Source organism: Medicago sativa, chromosome 4, assembly GCF_051527215.1.
Source record: "Medicago sativa cultivar Bolivia chromosome 4, Bolivia_mono, whole genome shotgun sequence".
Classification (NCBI taxonomy): Eukaryota; Viridiplantae; Streptophyta; class Magnoliopsida; order Fabales; family Fabaceae; genus Medicago; species Medicago sativa.
The window spans coordinates 30,731,383-30,748,653 of NC_140752.1; the positions used below are offsets into that span (position 1 = coordinate 30,731,383).

The window sequence follows — 17,271 nt, forward strand, 5'->3', positions numbered from 1 at the left end:
AATAAAGCAACATGTGATATTTGTCACTTTGCAAAACAAAAGCACATTCCTTTTACTCCTAGTATGTCTCATGCTTCTTGCAATTTTGAACTATTACATCTTGATATATGGGGTCCTCTATCAGTTTCTTCCATACATGGTCATAAATATTTTTTAACAATTGTTGATGATCATAGTAGGTTTTTGTGGATCATTTTACTGAAATCCAAATCAGAAGTTTCTCATCATGTCAAGTCTTTTATAACCATGATCCAAAACCATTTCATGTTACCCCTAAATTTGTGAGAACTGATAATGGTCCTGAATTCATGATTCATGATTTCTATGCTTCTCATGACATCTTACACCAAAAGTCTTGTGTTGAAACTCCTCAGCAAAATGCTAGAGTTGAGAGAAAACATCAACATATTCTTAATGTTGGGAGGGCACTCCTTTTTCAATCCAAATTACCATCTTCATACTGGTCTTATGCTGTTCTTTATGCTGTTTTCCTCATTAACAGAATCACTACTCCTGTTCTTCAGCATCAATCTCCTTTTCAAGTTTTATACCATCAATTACCTGATATTTCATCTTTCAAAGTGTTTGGTTGTTTATGTTTTGCTTCTTCTCTACATGCACATAGAACTAAGCTTCAGTCTAGAGCCAGAAAATCCATCTTTCTAGGCTACACATCAGGTTATAAAGGTTTTACTTTGTTAGACATACACTCTAGGGAAGTGTTTGTGTCAAGACATGTCATTTTCCATGAACACATCCTTCCCTACCCTACCAATCCAGACTCTATCACTTCCCAATGGGAATATTTTTCTTCTACTCCTAGTAAACCTATTTCCACATTATCAGATGCTGTTACCATTCCTCCTCCCATTATTGATGACCCTCCTCCTTCTTTTCATGACACTTCTGATATCCCTTCACCTACCCCATCTGAGTCTGTTCCACTTAGAAAATCAACCAGAAATTTAACCACTCCCTCTTATCTTCAAGATTATGTGTGTAATAATATTCATGCATCTTCTTATCATATCTCTAACTATGTTTCTCATCATAATCTGTCTGACCAACACTCTTCTTTTATTTTTTCCATACATTCCAATCATGAACCTACATCTTTTACTGAGGCAAACAAATTTGAGTGTTGGAGACAATATGCAAGTTGAGCTTTCAGCCCTTGAGTCAACTGGTACTTGGAAGTTGGTTGATTTACCAGAGCATGTGAAACCTATTGGTTGCAGATGGATATATAGGGTTAAATATCATGCAGATGGGTCCATTGAAAGATATAAGGCAAGATTGGTAGCTAAGGGATATAACCAGATTGAAGGGCTTGACTTCTTTGATACATACTCACCAGTGGCTAAAATGACAACAGTTAGATTGGTTCTTGCTCTTGCCTCTATCCATTCTTGGCATCTGCATCAACTTGATGTCAACAATGCCTTTCTTCATGGTGAATTGCAAGAGGATGTTTACATGACATTGCCTCCTGGTGTTTCATCCTCTAAACCAAATCAAGTATGCAAACTACTTAAATCCCTTTATGGCCTCAAACAGGCAAGCAGAAAATGGTATGAGAAGTTGACTTCTGTCTTGCTTCAGGAACATTATATTCAGGCCACATCTGACCATTCTTTATTCATTAAACAAACTGCATCATCTTTTACTGTGTTGCTACTATATGTTGATGATATCATACTAGCTGGAGACACTTTATCTGAATTTGATCATATCAAAAATCCATACTGCATGCTTCATTCAAAATCAAGGATTTAGGTCAACTTAAATATTTTCTTGGCCTTGAAGTTGCTCACTCTAAGCTTGGTATTTCATTGTGTCAAAGAAAATACTGCTTAGACCTTTTATCTGATTCAGGCTCCATTGGTTCCAAACCTGTTTCCACTCCATCAGATCCCTCCATCAAACTTCACAATGATGCTTCTCCTCCTTATGAAGATATTTCTTCCTACAGAAGATTGGTGGGCAGGCTTTTGTATCTCACTACTACAAGACCTGATATCACTTTTGTTACACAGCAACTGAGCCAATTTCTTTCTAAACCTACTCAGACTCATCATCAAGCTGCTCTCAGAGTTCTCAAGTATCTTAAGGGTTGTCCTGGAAAGGGTCTTCATTTTCCCAGAAGTTCTTCTTTACACTTGCAAGGCTTCTCTGATGCTGACTGGGCAGGCTGTATTGACTCCAGAAGATCCATTAGTGGACAATGCTTCTTTCTTGGCAATTCACTGATTTCCTGGAGAACAAAGAAGCAATTGACTGTATCTAGATCTTCTTCTGAGGCTGAGTATAGGGCATTGGCTTCAGCCACTTGTGAACTTCAGTGGCTCCTCTATTTGCTCAGAGATTTACATGTTCAATGTTCCAAGCTTCCTGTGTTGTTTTGTGATAACCAGAGTGCTTTACACATAGCAGCCAATCCAGTTTTCCATGAGAGAACTAAACATTTGGACATTGATTGCCACATAGTCAGGGAAAAACTTCATGCAGGCATTCTGAAGCTTCTTCCTGTCTCTTCCCAGGATCAGTTGGCTGATTTCTTTACTAAACCTCTCCTTCCTCAACCTTTTGCTACATTACTATCCAAGCTGGGTTTGATTGACATTTATCAACCTCCAGCTTGTGGGGGGCTATTACATAATAAGGAAGAAGAAGATAACTTGCGCAGCAAGTTACCTAATTAGCTTAGGGTTTAGCTTCAATATTCTACAGCATGCATAGCTTTCTTATTGTATGCCCTCATATACATATAAATAAGTGTGTAACCAACTATTATAATCAATGAAAATCACTTTATTCATTCAATAGTTTTAGCTTCATGATAGCATATTTGATTCTAATCAAGCTTTCAAAAAACCAAGATTTTATGTAAAAAAATAACCAGAAAAACATACCCAACTTATTACTAATTCTCTAACACAAGAGATTAAAAACAAGGAGTGACACATGAGATTAAGAGATTTAGATCAACAAGGTGCTTTAGAAACTAGACATAGACAAGAAGACAAAAATATAATCATGCATCAAAATTAAAATCATCAAAAACAATTTAGATGATCCAAGAAGCAACTACAATTAGCATTTCAAGAAACGAAATTGGACTCCACCTCCAAAAAAGGTAAGAACCAAGGGTGTCAAAAAAAGAGTGAGATCTACACCAAATGAGGCTTCGACTAGTCGAGTTCCAAATTTGTGGGAGCATGTTGATCTACACCTTCTCCGGTTCTAAGGCCTACTTCAGTCCCAAATCCAAATTTACCCCATATTGATCATATGCCTTTGTTCATGAAACCATATATTAAAAAAATTATGGATGTTAAATGCGATGTAATTGCAGATTTTGGGTTGTAGCTCAACACATGTGCATGCATGAAGAAAGTCATCCTATGATTCGTAAAACACTTATTCATGAGTTGAAAATTCATAAGATTGACTATTGAGAATATTTAGATTTGAGGATTATTTTAAATATATCATTAATGGTTTGTTCCATCTCCAAAATAGTAGTGGAATTTCATTCAAAGATAACTGGTTGACGTTACCGAATATGTGTCACATTGTTGCAACTTGTTACAGTAAAGTTGTAGTTGAGTTGAAAAATCACAAAATCGCTATATCTGAGACTTTTTTTTTTCTTTCAGGTAGTCCACCATTTAACCCAAATACTCACACCACGTGCCTTGACTTAATCTGCAAACATTTTGTTCATCTTTTTTTAAATATAATTTTCCAAATACCACCATTGTCCGCAGAGTTAAAGCTACACAAGAATGATGAGGCTGATACATCAGAATTTGAATTTTTGGATAGACAATATTTGGTATGAGACCCCATGGATATTGAAAAAGTAGAGAAATCACCAAAAAAGAATCAAATCAACTCAATCCAATTCCGTATTATATTGAAGATGAAGAAGGTCAAGAGTTTGAAGTTATAGAAGAGGATGAAGAAACAATTTCACTAATAGGCCTTAACACCTTTTCTATTGGTGTTCATTTTTTTTTTTGTTGGATAATGCACCAACATATTTTTTGCGGTCTATAATGTATCCGGATTTTTTTGGCCAATATATCACTAACATTATATAAGTATTTGTCTTTTTATGTTTTATTTGGTGTACAAAGCACCAACAATTTATGTGGATAAAATTGCACCGTATTTTATATGAATATATGTCTCTGGTTAATCTACAATCATTTTATCGTATCTTTCATTTTATTTTATTCTTATATTTGTTCTTGTATCTACTTCTGTTAAGTGAGTCATGTCTTAGGATGAGATAGTTGAAGCTAATGTCTGATACAAAGCTTTAAAGAGGACGATTAAGGAATAGTCTGTCCATTTTGATGAAAATCAAACTGCCTCTCATGTATTTGTATAGGTACCATGCGTACAACTAAGTGAGGATGTGGATAAAGACCTCTGGAAAACTAGTTGTCATCTTGACATTTTTCATAATGATGGCATGTAGCATCCATGTTTTTCTAGACGGATGAAAATAATAAGCTTTATCACGGTGTTCGTTTCAATTACAAGTGTCCAAATTATCGGCAGAGATTTGATGTCAAGTTACAGAGTTTTAAGTTATTTGTTATTACGTTGTGTAATATGTTGTCAATTTTTTTTAAAAGAATGCTGTCAAATTTATGTAATGATGAATTTTTGTTGAATTTGAATTGTTTGTGTTTAGTTAATGCAATGTCAAATTGGTGTAACATTATTGAATTATGAATGGTTATGTAATGTTGTTGCTTATGTCCGAGTATTGTTGTTGAATTTGTTGTACTGCTTCTAGAATTGAGTGTATGGGTTACAGGTGTATAGACAAGCCGTTTTGTGTCTGGTTCCTAAATCCTAAATAAGTGTTGTTGACTGCATATCAGAGTGACAATTAACTGTCATTGGAACCAACGACACTTGACGGTCGTTGGATACCAAACGATAGTAAACTGTTGCTGAAGGTATTTTGATATTTTTGAGATGAATGAAAAAAGAAGCATAGAGAGCAATTTTCTAATTCTTAACTTGAGTTTTAGTCACATAGCTCAAACAGCGAAAAAAAGACAATCCCAAAAAAGTAATAATATAAGCAAAACCAATTTTGATGGTGACCAAAACAAACATTACAAGTCCTAAAAATGATAGCATTGTATACCAAAAATAACTCCAGCAAAATAAATTGGTGAGGCCAAAAAATGAATATACACTTGCTGAGTGGATGAGGGATTGATTTCCCAGGGTTTCTAAAACTTTTCTCGATCACACATCCTTGCAAAATTGGTCATGACAACTCCACAATGACCACAACCGCAACTCTGACCTTGATAACAACAATTGTTTCCAATTCATTTGTTGTTTTTGGATCAACAAATGCTTCAATTGTGGGAGAATCGTTCATCTTGATGAGGCGTTGCACGATGTAGACATATGTTACATTTCCTCTGTGATGGAAGACTAAATGGCGTTTGAGGGATCAAGATACTCTACCTCCTCGAGTGAGGTCATGTGGAAGGATGGTGGAGGAGATCCCACGGCCATTTTAATTAGCAAAAAGATCCCACAACGGTTTTGGCAATTGATTAGATTCCATGCAAATTATGTTGACACAAGGAAGAAAGGATTCAAAGAAGAGACGAGGTATGCAACAAATACCACTGTGTTCCTTGAGCCCATTGCTAACAACAATGGCCTCACTGTTTCATGTGTGCAAACAACTTGTGGCTTGGATCCTCCCTTGAAATCAAAAGAAAGCTACTGCGGTGAAGAGATTAGACATGTTATCTTTGTAATTGTTACTCCTCGACCAAGACTCAGTGTGGTGATGATTTTTGATTCTTGATTTTATGAGTGTCATGGTTTCTTGATATTCAACCCAATCTACACTACCTAAAACAATATTGCATGCATTTTTTGTAGTCATGATTCAAAATCAAATCATGAATGATCACTTTGCTCACTACAAGAAAAACACTTATTTAAAGGAATTAAAAAATGACTAGTTAAAAAATCTCTCAAAAGGATTTTCTTGTATTGGCTGCAAGTATAACGTGAACATGTTAATCCATTGAAGGCGATGAGGAAACATGTCACTTCCCTAACCATCACGAAGTCAGAAGCTAAATCCGAAACAAATTCTTCATCTTCATGGATGTTGTTTGTGGAAGAAAAATTTGAAGTTCAACGGCTAAAATCTCATGATGCCATGCTAGTAAGTAGTAACCCATGGATCAAGGGGAGGAACATCATGTAAATGATAAATCTAGAGAGCATATTGATACACATTTGCAAGTTGAAAAACATACAAGAGAACCATTATATGTACAAACCAGAAAGAAAGAATCAAGAGGTGTGCAAATTTTAAAGCATTCCATCATATGATGTATCCCAAATCATTCATTTCAATATAAACACACAAAAGTTGTGTAGAACTATGAAGTACTGACCATGACAAGACATTGAAACGTCGACGTTGGTAAAAATTGAAAAAATGAACTAAATATAATCAAATGCGTTAGTGTCGGGTTACTATGACTCCAAGAAAACTGTGCCTATTGCTCCACAATGATTTTTCCAGTAGCATGGCCATCAATGCTCTTAGCCCAAGCATCTTCAGCTTTGCTCAAAGGAAACTTGGAGTCAATAATTGTTTTGAGTTTTCCATCCTTCACTAACTGAGCAAGATGTTCCAAGCCCTCGCGCGTTGGATTTAAAAGAAACGGCACCCACTGCTTCTTCGAAAAGGTAAGTTTCTTCACCGCAAAAGTCCACATTGATCTTGGGCCAGGTGTTATATCCGCTACAACCCCATTTTCAGACAAATTAGGGTCAAAAACTGACCATGGTATTCCAGCAGTACAATGTATCACTACATCATATTTCCTACCAGAAGGACTTTTTAGTGATGCTCCTTCCGGAGTCTTGTAGTCGAGAACCTCATCGGCACCTAAGCTCTTGATAAGGTCAATGTTACGAGCACCGCATGTAGCTGTGACATGGTTGTTCCCTAGTTTTGCAAGTTGAACAACAAATACACCTACACCACCTGAAGCAGCAGTTACCAAAATGTTCTTGGGCTCACCAGTCCCATCAAACTTAACTCCCCCAACTTGGGTGAGCACATCACGAGCTGTTTGACCGGCTACAGGTAAACTCGCAGCTTCAGCAGCCGAGACTTCAGATGGTCTGGCAGCTGTTGAGCTCTCAGCAGCCACCGCAAACTCAGCTAGTCCACCTGCATACTGTCATTCAACACGACAGAAAAATTGGTATTGAACAATTGTAATTAATATACTAATACATGCGATTAAAAAAGAGATGGATTGGAGATAGGATCATAGTCCTAAAGTTGTGGATTAGGAAATCTGCACAACAAGTAGGGAGCAGAAAAGCATATGAATAAAACTGCTACACCGAATCATGTGGCATCTGCATATATTACACTTAATTTAAAATTTCAAATTCTGACGAGACATGGCAAAATTTCAAATTCTGTTTCGTACCATTTTTTCTATACCTGTGCATGAGCACCGTGCAAGAGTACATGTTATTTTAAAACTAGTATAGATTATAGAATAGAAAATCATTTCATTCATGAAATTGTGTTGCAAGTTACACTTGAAATAACATAGATGATAGGAAAAATTAAAAACAGTAACCTAAAGAAGTGATAGAAAGAGATAAGTACTGGATTTGTGAGTTTGGTAATAACTTTGTCTCCAACTTTAAAATCATTGACTTGCGGTCCAACCTCTACAACCTCTCCTGATATATCAGTGCCTGAATCAAAGTCCCCAGAGCAAAAGAACCTTTATTATATCCGAAGAGTAAGCATGGAATGAGTTTGTTTGTAAAAACATTTCAATTGAGCGCTCATAATATAAATATAATCCTTCGGTTTCCAGAGAAAAGAAACCCTGATAAGTATAATCGTACCAAAAATTGGATACAAACTATTTTTACAATCAAAGGACAAATATAGTGAAATTGTTTTTTATAAGCTATAAATTGTTTTCGTAAACTGGAGAGTTGTGTTCAAAAGCCAAATACAACTCACAAACATGTCACAATCTATTTCTTTAGTATCACACTTAACACTTGCTTATGTCTATGAATAAACTCATATCAAACAATTTAAATATAACCTAAACCTAAAGTTTATAATCTATGTTATGCTATGCCATTGAGACTAAATATAACCTAAAGTTTATAATCTATGTTATGCTATGCCATTGAGACAATATTGAAACCCTAGTCGTCTCTTTGTTATTCTATTGAAACCTTATATTGTTAACAAAACTCATATCAAACAATAACCTGTTAAATAAGCTTGGATCTCATCCCAAAAGCTAGTTCAAAGGAGGAGGGAACTCAAGCTATTTATACAATCGACAAGCCGGGAACCTGAGCGATGTGGGACACTAGCTCAAAGGAGGAGGGAACTCAAGCATATCTTAATATATAATACTAAGGTTCACAATGCATACTCATTATGAAACCCTAAACCTAAACCTAATCCTGTCTTTTTTGAGAGGTTTAAAAAAGCTTAAAAAATCTTTCTGAAAAAAGTCTCTGCAGGGAGTTGATTTAAAAAAGCTTAAAAAATCTTTCTGAAAAAAGTCTCTGCAGGGAGTTGTTTCTGAAAAAAGTCTCTGCAGGGAGTTGAACTTGCAACCCATAGCCTCCATCCAAGCACTTTAACCACTTGACCAGTAGTTGTTATAGTGTTGTAATATCACTTCCACTAATACATTATGATTGAAATGAATGAATAACATATCATGAACAAACCAACAATGAATTAATACAGCAGTTGATATCAACAATTAAATAGAATACACAAGGTCAAGTAATACAAGGCACAATTAACTTTTAATTTGACGTTATGCTTTTTGTTTCATTTTACGTTATACCTCCTTCACACATTCTTTACATGTTTATTATGGATTATGGATGGATGGATTCATTTCTATCACAACCTTTGAACTGCTTTTTTTTTTTTTTTTTTTATTCCGTAACTCATTTTTTAATTATGACCATACAGTCACTCATTATATATACAACCACTAATATGATCTCAATATTTTTTAGTTTCTACATTGAAAACATTGTGTATAAATATGTGATTTTGTGCATCATATTTTGGGTTTTGTTCATCATCACTTTCAAGTAACAATTGGATAGTTTATCTTCAATTTTGTATTGTTGTTTTTCCACTCACTTTTACTCTTCATCTTTTGATTATCAAAGTCTAAAACAAGAGTGTTCTATTTGTGGATTGGAGTTTGCAATAGGACAAGCTTTAGGTGGCTACATGAGGAGACATAGAGCTTCAAATATGAAAGGAAATAACAATATTCACAATTCTAATAATACTATGTGGTGGTAGTAGTCTTGATTCGCTGCAAAAGATGAAAGCTAGAAACCAGTGAGTTTTGGTGTTGGATTTGGATTTGAATCCATTTTTCAATATTTCTTGGTATTAATTATATGACGATTTATTCATTAGTGTAGGTACAATTTTTCTCTTATCTCTTGATTATTAACTGGTTTCTATAATATGATAATTGATAGGGAGTCAAGTTACTCTTAGATTGATCAAATAGTTAAGCTTCAAATGTTTATTAGTCTATTTTTCGAACTTTTTTTATATATTTTTTTATTCCTTAATGTGTATGTGGATTTTTGATTTTTTTTTTTTTGTGAATTAGGATAAATGATGCTTCTATTTTTTTATTTTGTTGCATCATTGATGGTGAGGAAGAAGCTTATTAAAAATGGTTGTTTATCGTCACTTTCTCCATAAAACTATTGGATGATTCCTCTTCAATTTGGTGTTATAGTTTTTCTTCTCTTTTTTACTCTTTATTTTTTGGCTATTAATTAATACAAATTGGTAATATAAATAAGGGGCATATTTATAAATAATACTGTTTTTTTATAAAGGTGAAGACAAGTGTCTACCATTTTTTCGTATAAAAATAATAATAAACATATTACTCCAAGTATAATGATAGAGATAAACATTGTGTATGTGTAATTAAGATAAAGATAGATAAAATTGAGATGAATAAAGAATAGCGCCTCTAAAAACAATATATAGAGAAGGTTAAAGGATATGATCCAAGTTACACATCTATCTCTCTATCTTCTATATATTTATATATCTTTGAATTTGTACATCTAAAAAAAATTTACACTATTAATTAACAGCTTGACTTTCCAATTATCTTTGAAGAATTAAAGAATTAATTAATTATCAAATTGAATAGTTTCCTCCACTATTGAAAAAAAAAAGGAACTTCCCATTCTGCATGTCACACAAAATGAAAGGAGAAAACAAAGACTTACTTGACAGTTAGTACTATATAACTCAAAGAAAAATATGTATGCTACAATTATTAAATAATTAAATCCATATGTCCACATAAAATAAATAAAAAAACGTATACACTAATCAAATTGTCAGAAAATTTAGGAAAAGTCAGTCCTAACATGATAAGAAGATTAAAATGATTATGATATCCAAAAAAAGTTCCATTCATTAGATTGGAAACTCTAAAAATGAACGTTTTAATTTTTTTCAATAAAATCTTGCCCCAACTTATCTTATATATGCATGATTGCCCAACTCTACTACCATGATCATTTATGCTTTTCTGCTTTGTTAAGGTGATGTGGTTCTCCTTTTACTTTCCTTTCCTTATTTTTTGTGTTTGGGTATACATTTTCGGTCCATAAATTGGTTTTTTTTTAAGGAAGGTCCGTAAATTGGTTGATATGTTTTCTCAAAAAGAAGTTCATATATCCCACACATATAGCATATAAGATCATACATAGAGAACACATTATTTTCTTAGACTAATACAATTTTATTATCATATTTTATCCATAACAACAGAGAGAGGTGTGATCACTAAGATGTACTTTCAAGGTTTGATACTTACTATTATTTGATACTTACTATTAAAATTTGCTTTTAGGATTTACACAAATGGTTACATTTTCGGTCCATAAATTGGTTTTTTTTTAAGGAAGGTCCGTAAATTGGTTGATATGTTTTCTCAAAAAGAAGTTCATATATCCCACACATATAGCATATAAGATTATACATAGAGAACACATTATTTTCTTAGACTAATACAATTTTATTATCATATTTTATCCATAACAACAGAGAGAGGTGTGATCACTAAGATGTACTTTCAAGGTTTGATACTTACTATTATTTGATTACTTACTATTATTTGATACTTACTATTAAAATTTGCTTTTAGGATTTACACACTAAGATGTACTTTCAAGGTTTGATACTTACTATTATTTGATTACTTACTATTATTTGATACTTACTATTAAAATTTGCTTTTAGGATTTACACATATGCAATTTGTATGACCCGTGCGGCAGCACGGGTGCAAGGACTAGTTTATACACATATGCAATTTGTATGACCCGTGCGGCAGCACGGGTGCAAGGTCTAGTTTATACAATCGACAACCCGGAAACCTGAGCGATGTGGGACATACAACAAACTCCAACATCCACCCTCACGCCTAGCGTGGGACCTAGCATGGCTAGCGTGGGACCTAGCATGGGACTGAGTCAAATTCCTACTATTATTTGATTACTTACTATTATTTGATACTTACTATTAAAATTTGCTTTTAGGATTTACACATATGCAATTTGTATGACCCGTGCGGCAGCACGGGTGCAAGGTTGTATGACCCGTGTGGCAGCGGATTTACACATATGCAATTTGTATGACCCGTGCGGCAGCATGTATGACCCGTGCGGCAGCACGGGTGCAAGGACTAGTTTATACAATCGACAACCCGGGAACCTGAGCGATGTGAATGACCCGTGTGGCAGCACATGCAATTTGTATGACCCGTGCGGCAGCACGGGTGCAAGGTTGTATGACCCGTGCGGCAGCACGGGTGCAAGGACTAGTTTATACAATCGACAACCCGGGAACCTGAGCGATGTGAGACATACAACAAACTCCAACACCCACCCTCACACCTAGCGTGGGACCCTGAGCGATGTGAGACATACAACAAACTCCAACACCCACCCTCACGCCTAGCGTGGGACCTAGCATGGCTAGCGTGGGACTGGGTCAAATTCCCACATCGCAATCCTTAACCCGGCTCTGATACCATGTTAAACTCCAACACCCACCCTCACTCCCACATCGCAATCCTTAACCCGGCTCTGATACCATGTTAAACTCCAACACCCACCCTCACGCTAAACTCCAACACCCACCCTCACTCCCACATCGCAATCCTTAACCCGGCTCTGATACCATGTTAAACTCCAACACCCACCCTCACGCCTAGCGTGGGACCCTGAGCGATGTGAGACATACAACAAACTCCAACACCCACCCTCACGCCTAGCGTGGGACCTAGCATGGCTAGCGTGGGACCTAGCGTGGGACTGGGTCAAATTCCCACAAATTCCCACATCGCAATCCTTAACCCGGCTCTGATACCATGTTAAATTAGCTTGGATCTCATCCCAAAAGCTAGCTCAAAGGAGGAGGGAACTCAAGCATATTTATACAATCGACAACCCAGGAACCTGAGCGATGTGGGACATACAACAAACTCCAACATAACCTATAGTTTGTTTGGATAATCTATTGTAGAGAGCTGTTTTCATAAACTGAAAATTTCTTAGAGATAGGGTGTTAAAATTTTCGTGCAATTTTCACCAAAGGAGACCCAAAGCATCCAATAATATTGAATTAGTTGCGGTTTTTTGGATCGGTTTGAATCGTTTAGATATAAACAAGTCTAGTACATGCTTATGCTTGTTAACAAAGGTAAATAAATTGTTTATTAAATAAATCCAAACAAAGATTAAGAGAAAAAGAACGTGGATTAGCTAATCATACAAGGAATGAAGGGAAATTTTCGTGGCAATAAAGGGCGAAGAAGACCGCTTTGAATCTTCCAATCAACTGGGTTAATGGTTGTTGCTTCCACTTTGATTAAAACTTCATTGGTCTTTGGAATTGGAACAGGAACTTCAACATGCTGCTTAAACCAATAATTTAATTGAATTGAAATGCAATTGGAATTATGTTAATTTAATTCAAAGAAAGAAAAACATAAAGAAATGAGAAATGTGTGATCATAACCTTCAATCCGGAGGGACCTCCACCATAGGAATCGTATTGAACTGCATGCATGAGTTTGGAAGCCATATCAATCGGATCTCTCCTATGTTGGTTATTACTTGTTACTTAAGAGAGAAGATAATAAACAAATTAAATAACTACAAACGCTTTATTTATAAAAATATAATACAAACAAATTGATAAAAATGATGAATTTATGCAGTATGTATTATGAAAAAGTGTAAACTTTTTAAGCAAAAAACGTGATTTTTTTTTGTCTAATTCTAATCTTAATATATACGAAGTAAATTATGAGAAAAAAATAACTATATTTAGAATTAAATATAGTTATGGTCCACATTTTAAAATAAATCAATTTTGCTCCATGTCATAGATTTTGGGACTAAAAAAATGGTGAGATGAAGCTTATAGGTGGACATGTCATCTTACGTTATATACAACATACTTTTCAGTCATTTTAGTTATGTTTTGATCAAGATTAGAAAAGATTTAGAACAATTGTCTATGGTTTACGGGACATTTTGTAATGTTTTCACACGAGTCATGTAATTCTAATTTTTCCAAAACCAAACAATTCTTTGGTTTTTTTTTAATGTAATTCAATGCAAATCGGCAAAGCACCTCGTGAGGATTTGGGAAGACAATGAATGAGAAGATTCAAGAGTCATCTAGAGACATTAGAGAGTGGAGAAATTCTATTCCAAGTCCCAAGACAAGTTCTAAGGAAAAAAACACTCAAAAAGAACAAGAAACACACAAAAACACGCAGGAAACAAGTATCATGAAACAATTGCCTATATGCTTCATCAACTCAAGCAATCTAAAATAACTTTCTACATGATTATTTTAGTTTTGATTTTAAAACTTTTCATAAGTTATCGATATTTCAATTTTCTTTCTCTTAAACAGTTGTTAGATGTTAGGGTTCCAATGTTTTGCACTTAACTGGATAAGATTTGGTTTTAGTGATAAGCCGCAACATGATATGGTTTTAATTACACATGTGTTATTAATTATTATGAATGATCTTATATCATGATTATTTTTTTCTTCATAAACCTCATGTGCGTGTGGAGATTCTGGCCTTATTTAGGGATCACTTCTCGAAGCGTGTGGTGGATCCCCCCACCTTGGACGGGGTTCCTTTGCCGAGTATCTTCGAGGGGGATGCAGAGGATATGGTTGCCCCTTTTAGTTCTGAGGAGATTAGTAGGGTGGTGTCCGAGTCGGACGGGACGAAGAGTCCGGGCCGGAGCGGTTTCAATTTCTCTTTCTACAAAAGATTTTGGGACTTATTAAAGGGGGATGTTAGTATCATGTTCGCTCAATTTTATCATTCTGCAATCCTTCCCCGGAGCTTTGCTTCCTATTTCTTAACTCTTATTCCTAAGGTGGTGTCCCCCACACGTGTTGGTGACTTCCGCCCCATTTCTCTTCTATGGTCTCTCTATAAGTTGGTGGCTAAAGTTTTGGCGGGTAGGCTTGCACCTATAATGGATGAGTTGATCTCGTCTAACCAATCCGCCTTTATTAGAGGTCGTTAGCTTGTGGACGGGGTGGTAGCGGTGAATGAGATTATCGATGTAGCCAGGAAGACCAAAAATGAGTGCCTCATTTTCAAGGTGGATTTTGAAAAGGCTTATGATTCGGTTAGCTAGGATTTCCTTGAGCACATGATGAAGATATTAGGTTTCAAGCCTAGGTGGTGTTAGTGGATTCATGCATGTGTCTTTTGTGGTAGCCTTTCTGTCCTGGTGAACGGTAGTCTGATTGAGGAGATTAACATTCAGAGGGGTCTTAAGAAAGGGGGTCCCCTAGCTCCGTTCCTTTTTCTGTTAGTGGTAGAGGGGTTGAGTGGTTTGGTTCGCTCGGCTGAGGCTAGAGGTTTGTATCATGGTTTCAAGGTGGGTAATTCAGGTCTCTCGGTTTCCCATCTCCATTATGCAGATGATACCTTATTTTTGGGTGAGGCGACTATAGAGAACCTTTCGGCGCTCAAGACCATTCTCCGGTGCTTTGAGCTTGTGTCGGTTCTTAAGGTCAACTTCTCTAAGAGTTCGGTTATGGGGGTGAATGTGGGGGTGGATTTTCTTGGTATGGCGGAGCGCTTTCTCTATTGTAGAGTGGGAAGTGTCCGGTTCACTTATTTAGGGCTCCCGGTGGGCGCTAACCCTCGTCTAGAGAAGACTTGGCATCCGCTCCTCCAGTTTCTCTCTAATAGGCTTGGCTCTTAGGGTAACAGGATTGGCTTATCTCAAAAGAATCCCTTGGGTGTCCTGGTCTGTGGTTTGCAAACCAAAGAGAGGGGGGCTGGGTGTGAGGGATCTTCGCCAGGTTAACCTTGCCCTTTTGGCCAAATGGAGGTGGCGGTACCTTTTGGGGGATGGTGGTATCTAGAGAAATATCATTTATGTCAGGTATGGTGGTTGTCTTCCTTCCCCACACCTTGGTGGTAAGCCTTCCGGCCTTTGTGGGGCGTCCTCCTGGTGTACGAATAATTCTCTTTTTGGGGGGGATAGGGAGGCTGCTGGGGACTGGTTCTCGGATGGGGTGAGTAGGGTTATCGGGGAAGGTCTTTCGACGCAGTTCTGGAATGACCCTTGGCATGGGCCGGTCCTTCTCAGAGTCAGGTTTAGTCACCTCTTTCGGTTATCTCTCTAGGGCGACGATAAGGTGGGGGACTTAGGGGGTTGGGTAGGAATTGATTGGGTTTGAGACTTTAGGTGGAGGAGATCTCTTTTTGAGTGGGAGTCTAAGTTGGTCCAGGAGTTGCTTGGGGTCCTGTCCAACCCTCGTGTGGGTAGGGAGGATGTGTGGTCTTGGACCTATAGTCCTGATGGTCGGTATTCGGTTAAGTCAGCTTATACTTACCTCTCTTTGCTTCTGCCGGCTCCGGGTATCCCTGACTGTGACACTCTTCGTGCGGTTTCTCGTGTTTGGAAGTCTTGGGGCCCCTTCGAAAGTGGTTGTGTTCTCCTAGAAGCTTATCCTCGATAGGATCCTTACTAGGCTTAATCTGGTGAGTCATGGTGTCCCGCTTCCTGATGGGGGTCTGGTGTGTGTGTTTTGTGATGCGCCGTCTGAATCCTCGATGCACCTTTTTCTCTCGTGCCCCTCTATCTTTTCGGTGCGGTACCAGGTGTCTAGGTGGTTGGGTTGGGTGTTTGTGCCCCCATTAGTCTTGCTAGTCATTTCTAGGCTTTTTTGGCCTTAGGAAGGGGTAAGAAAATAAGGTTAGGTCTGCTTCTTGTTTGGCATGATGTTATTTGAGCTATTTGGACATCCCAGAACGACCTGATTTTTGCTGGTGGCGTCCTTCGTGAGGAGCCGTTGGTGGATAAAGCGACACTCTTAGCTTGGAAGTGGTTCTTGGCTAAGTGCCCTGCTAATTCCTGCTCTTACTACGAGTGGGAGGTGCAGCCCGTCCCAGGGTTTTTTTCGGTTCATCTCTTGATGATCGTTGGTGTATCTTGTACAGTTTATATATATATATATATATATATATATATATATATATATATATTTTGCCTTTCAAAAAAAAATTGTTCTTTCTCAAAATTCATATATAGAAAAAAAGTTCCATGATGCATTGTATATTGCTTGAGGTGTTGGCAGTCGAATCTCCATTTTTGTTCTATTGCATATTCTTCTTTTATAGAACTTCTCACATATAACAAGGGCCTATTCTAGGGGATAAAAGTATAAATCTGCTTGCTAACATACTCTTTATTTTAACAAAAACTTCAACGGTTACACTTTATTAATTTTTTGACCCAAGCATATCTATAGGAATAGTGGAAGTGTTGTCCTTATGCTTAAAATGTGTCAGCACATTGAAGCTCCAAAAAGTAAAAAGTTGAATTTGAAGGTGGCGACGGCCATGTAAGTGTTGTCCTTAAGCTTAAAAAGTGGTGTCCTTGTATTTTTTGTGATTGACAGAACTTCATTTTATCATGTATAAGGAGGGACAAGTTTTTTCTGTAAGATTTGTTAGTATTACTTTGTTATGACGTAAGAAGATTGCAACGTGTTGTAGGTTAATTTGTGTTGATGTGTCAATTTGCTTATGATCGTGGATTGTAAACACGATTTCCTCTATTTTT

The 17,271-nt window shown here is 36.7% G+C and overlaps 1 protein-coding gene and 1 pseudogene across 1 annotated transcript; one reads left to right on the forward strand and one right to left on the reverse strand.

The window, feature by feature from the left end:
• Positions 1 to 6,365: 6,365 nt before the first annotated feature.
• Positions 6,366 to 13,322, reverse strand: LOC146927726 (chloroplast envelope quinone oxidoreductase homolog). The gene is made up of 4 exons (XM_085700952.1): positions 13,169 to 13,322; positions 12,923 to 13,064; positions 7,703 to 7,794; positions 6,366 to 7,256 (listed from the first exon to the last, which is right to left on the reverse strand). Exons 1-4 carry the CDS (start codon positions 13,232 to 13,234, stop codon positions 6,567 to 6,569), a joined length of 990 nt encoding a protein of 329 aa, XP_085557078.1. The 5' UTR covers positions 13,235 to 13,322; the 3' UTR covers positions 6,366 to 6,566.
• A 1,024-nt stretch (positions 13,323 to 14,346) lies between these two features.
• On the forward strand, positions 14,347 to 16,165 carry LOC146927727 (uncharacterized; annotated as a pseudogene).
• Positions 16,166 to 17,271: the final 1,106 nt, after the last annotated feature.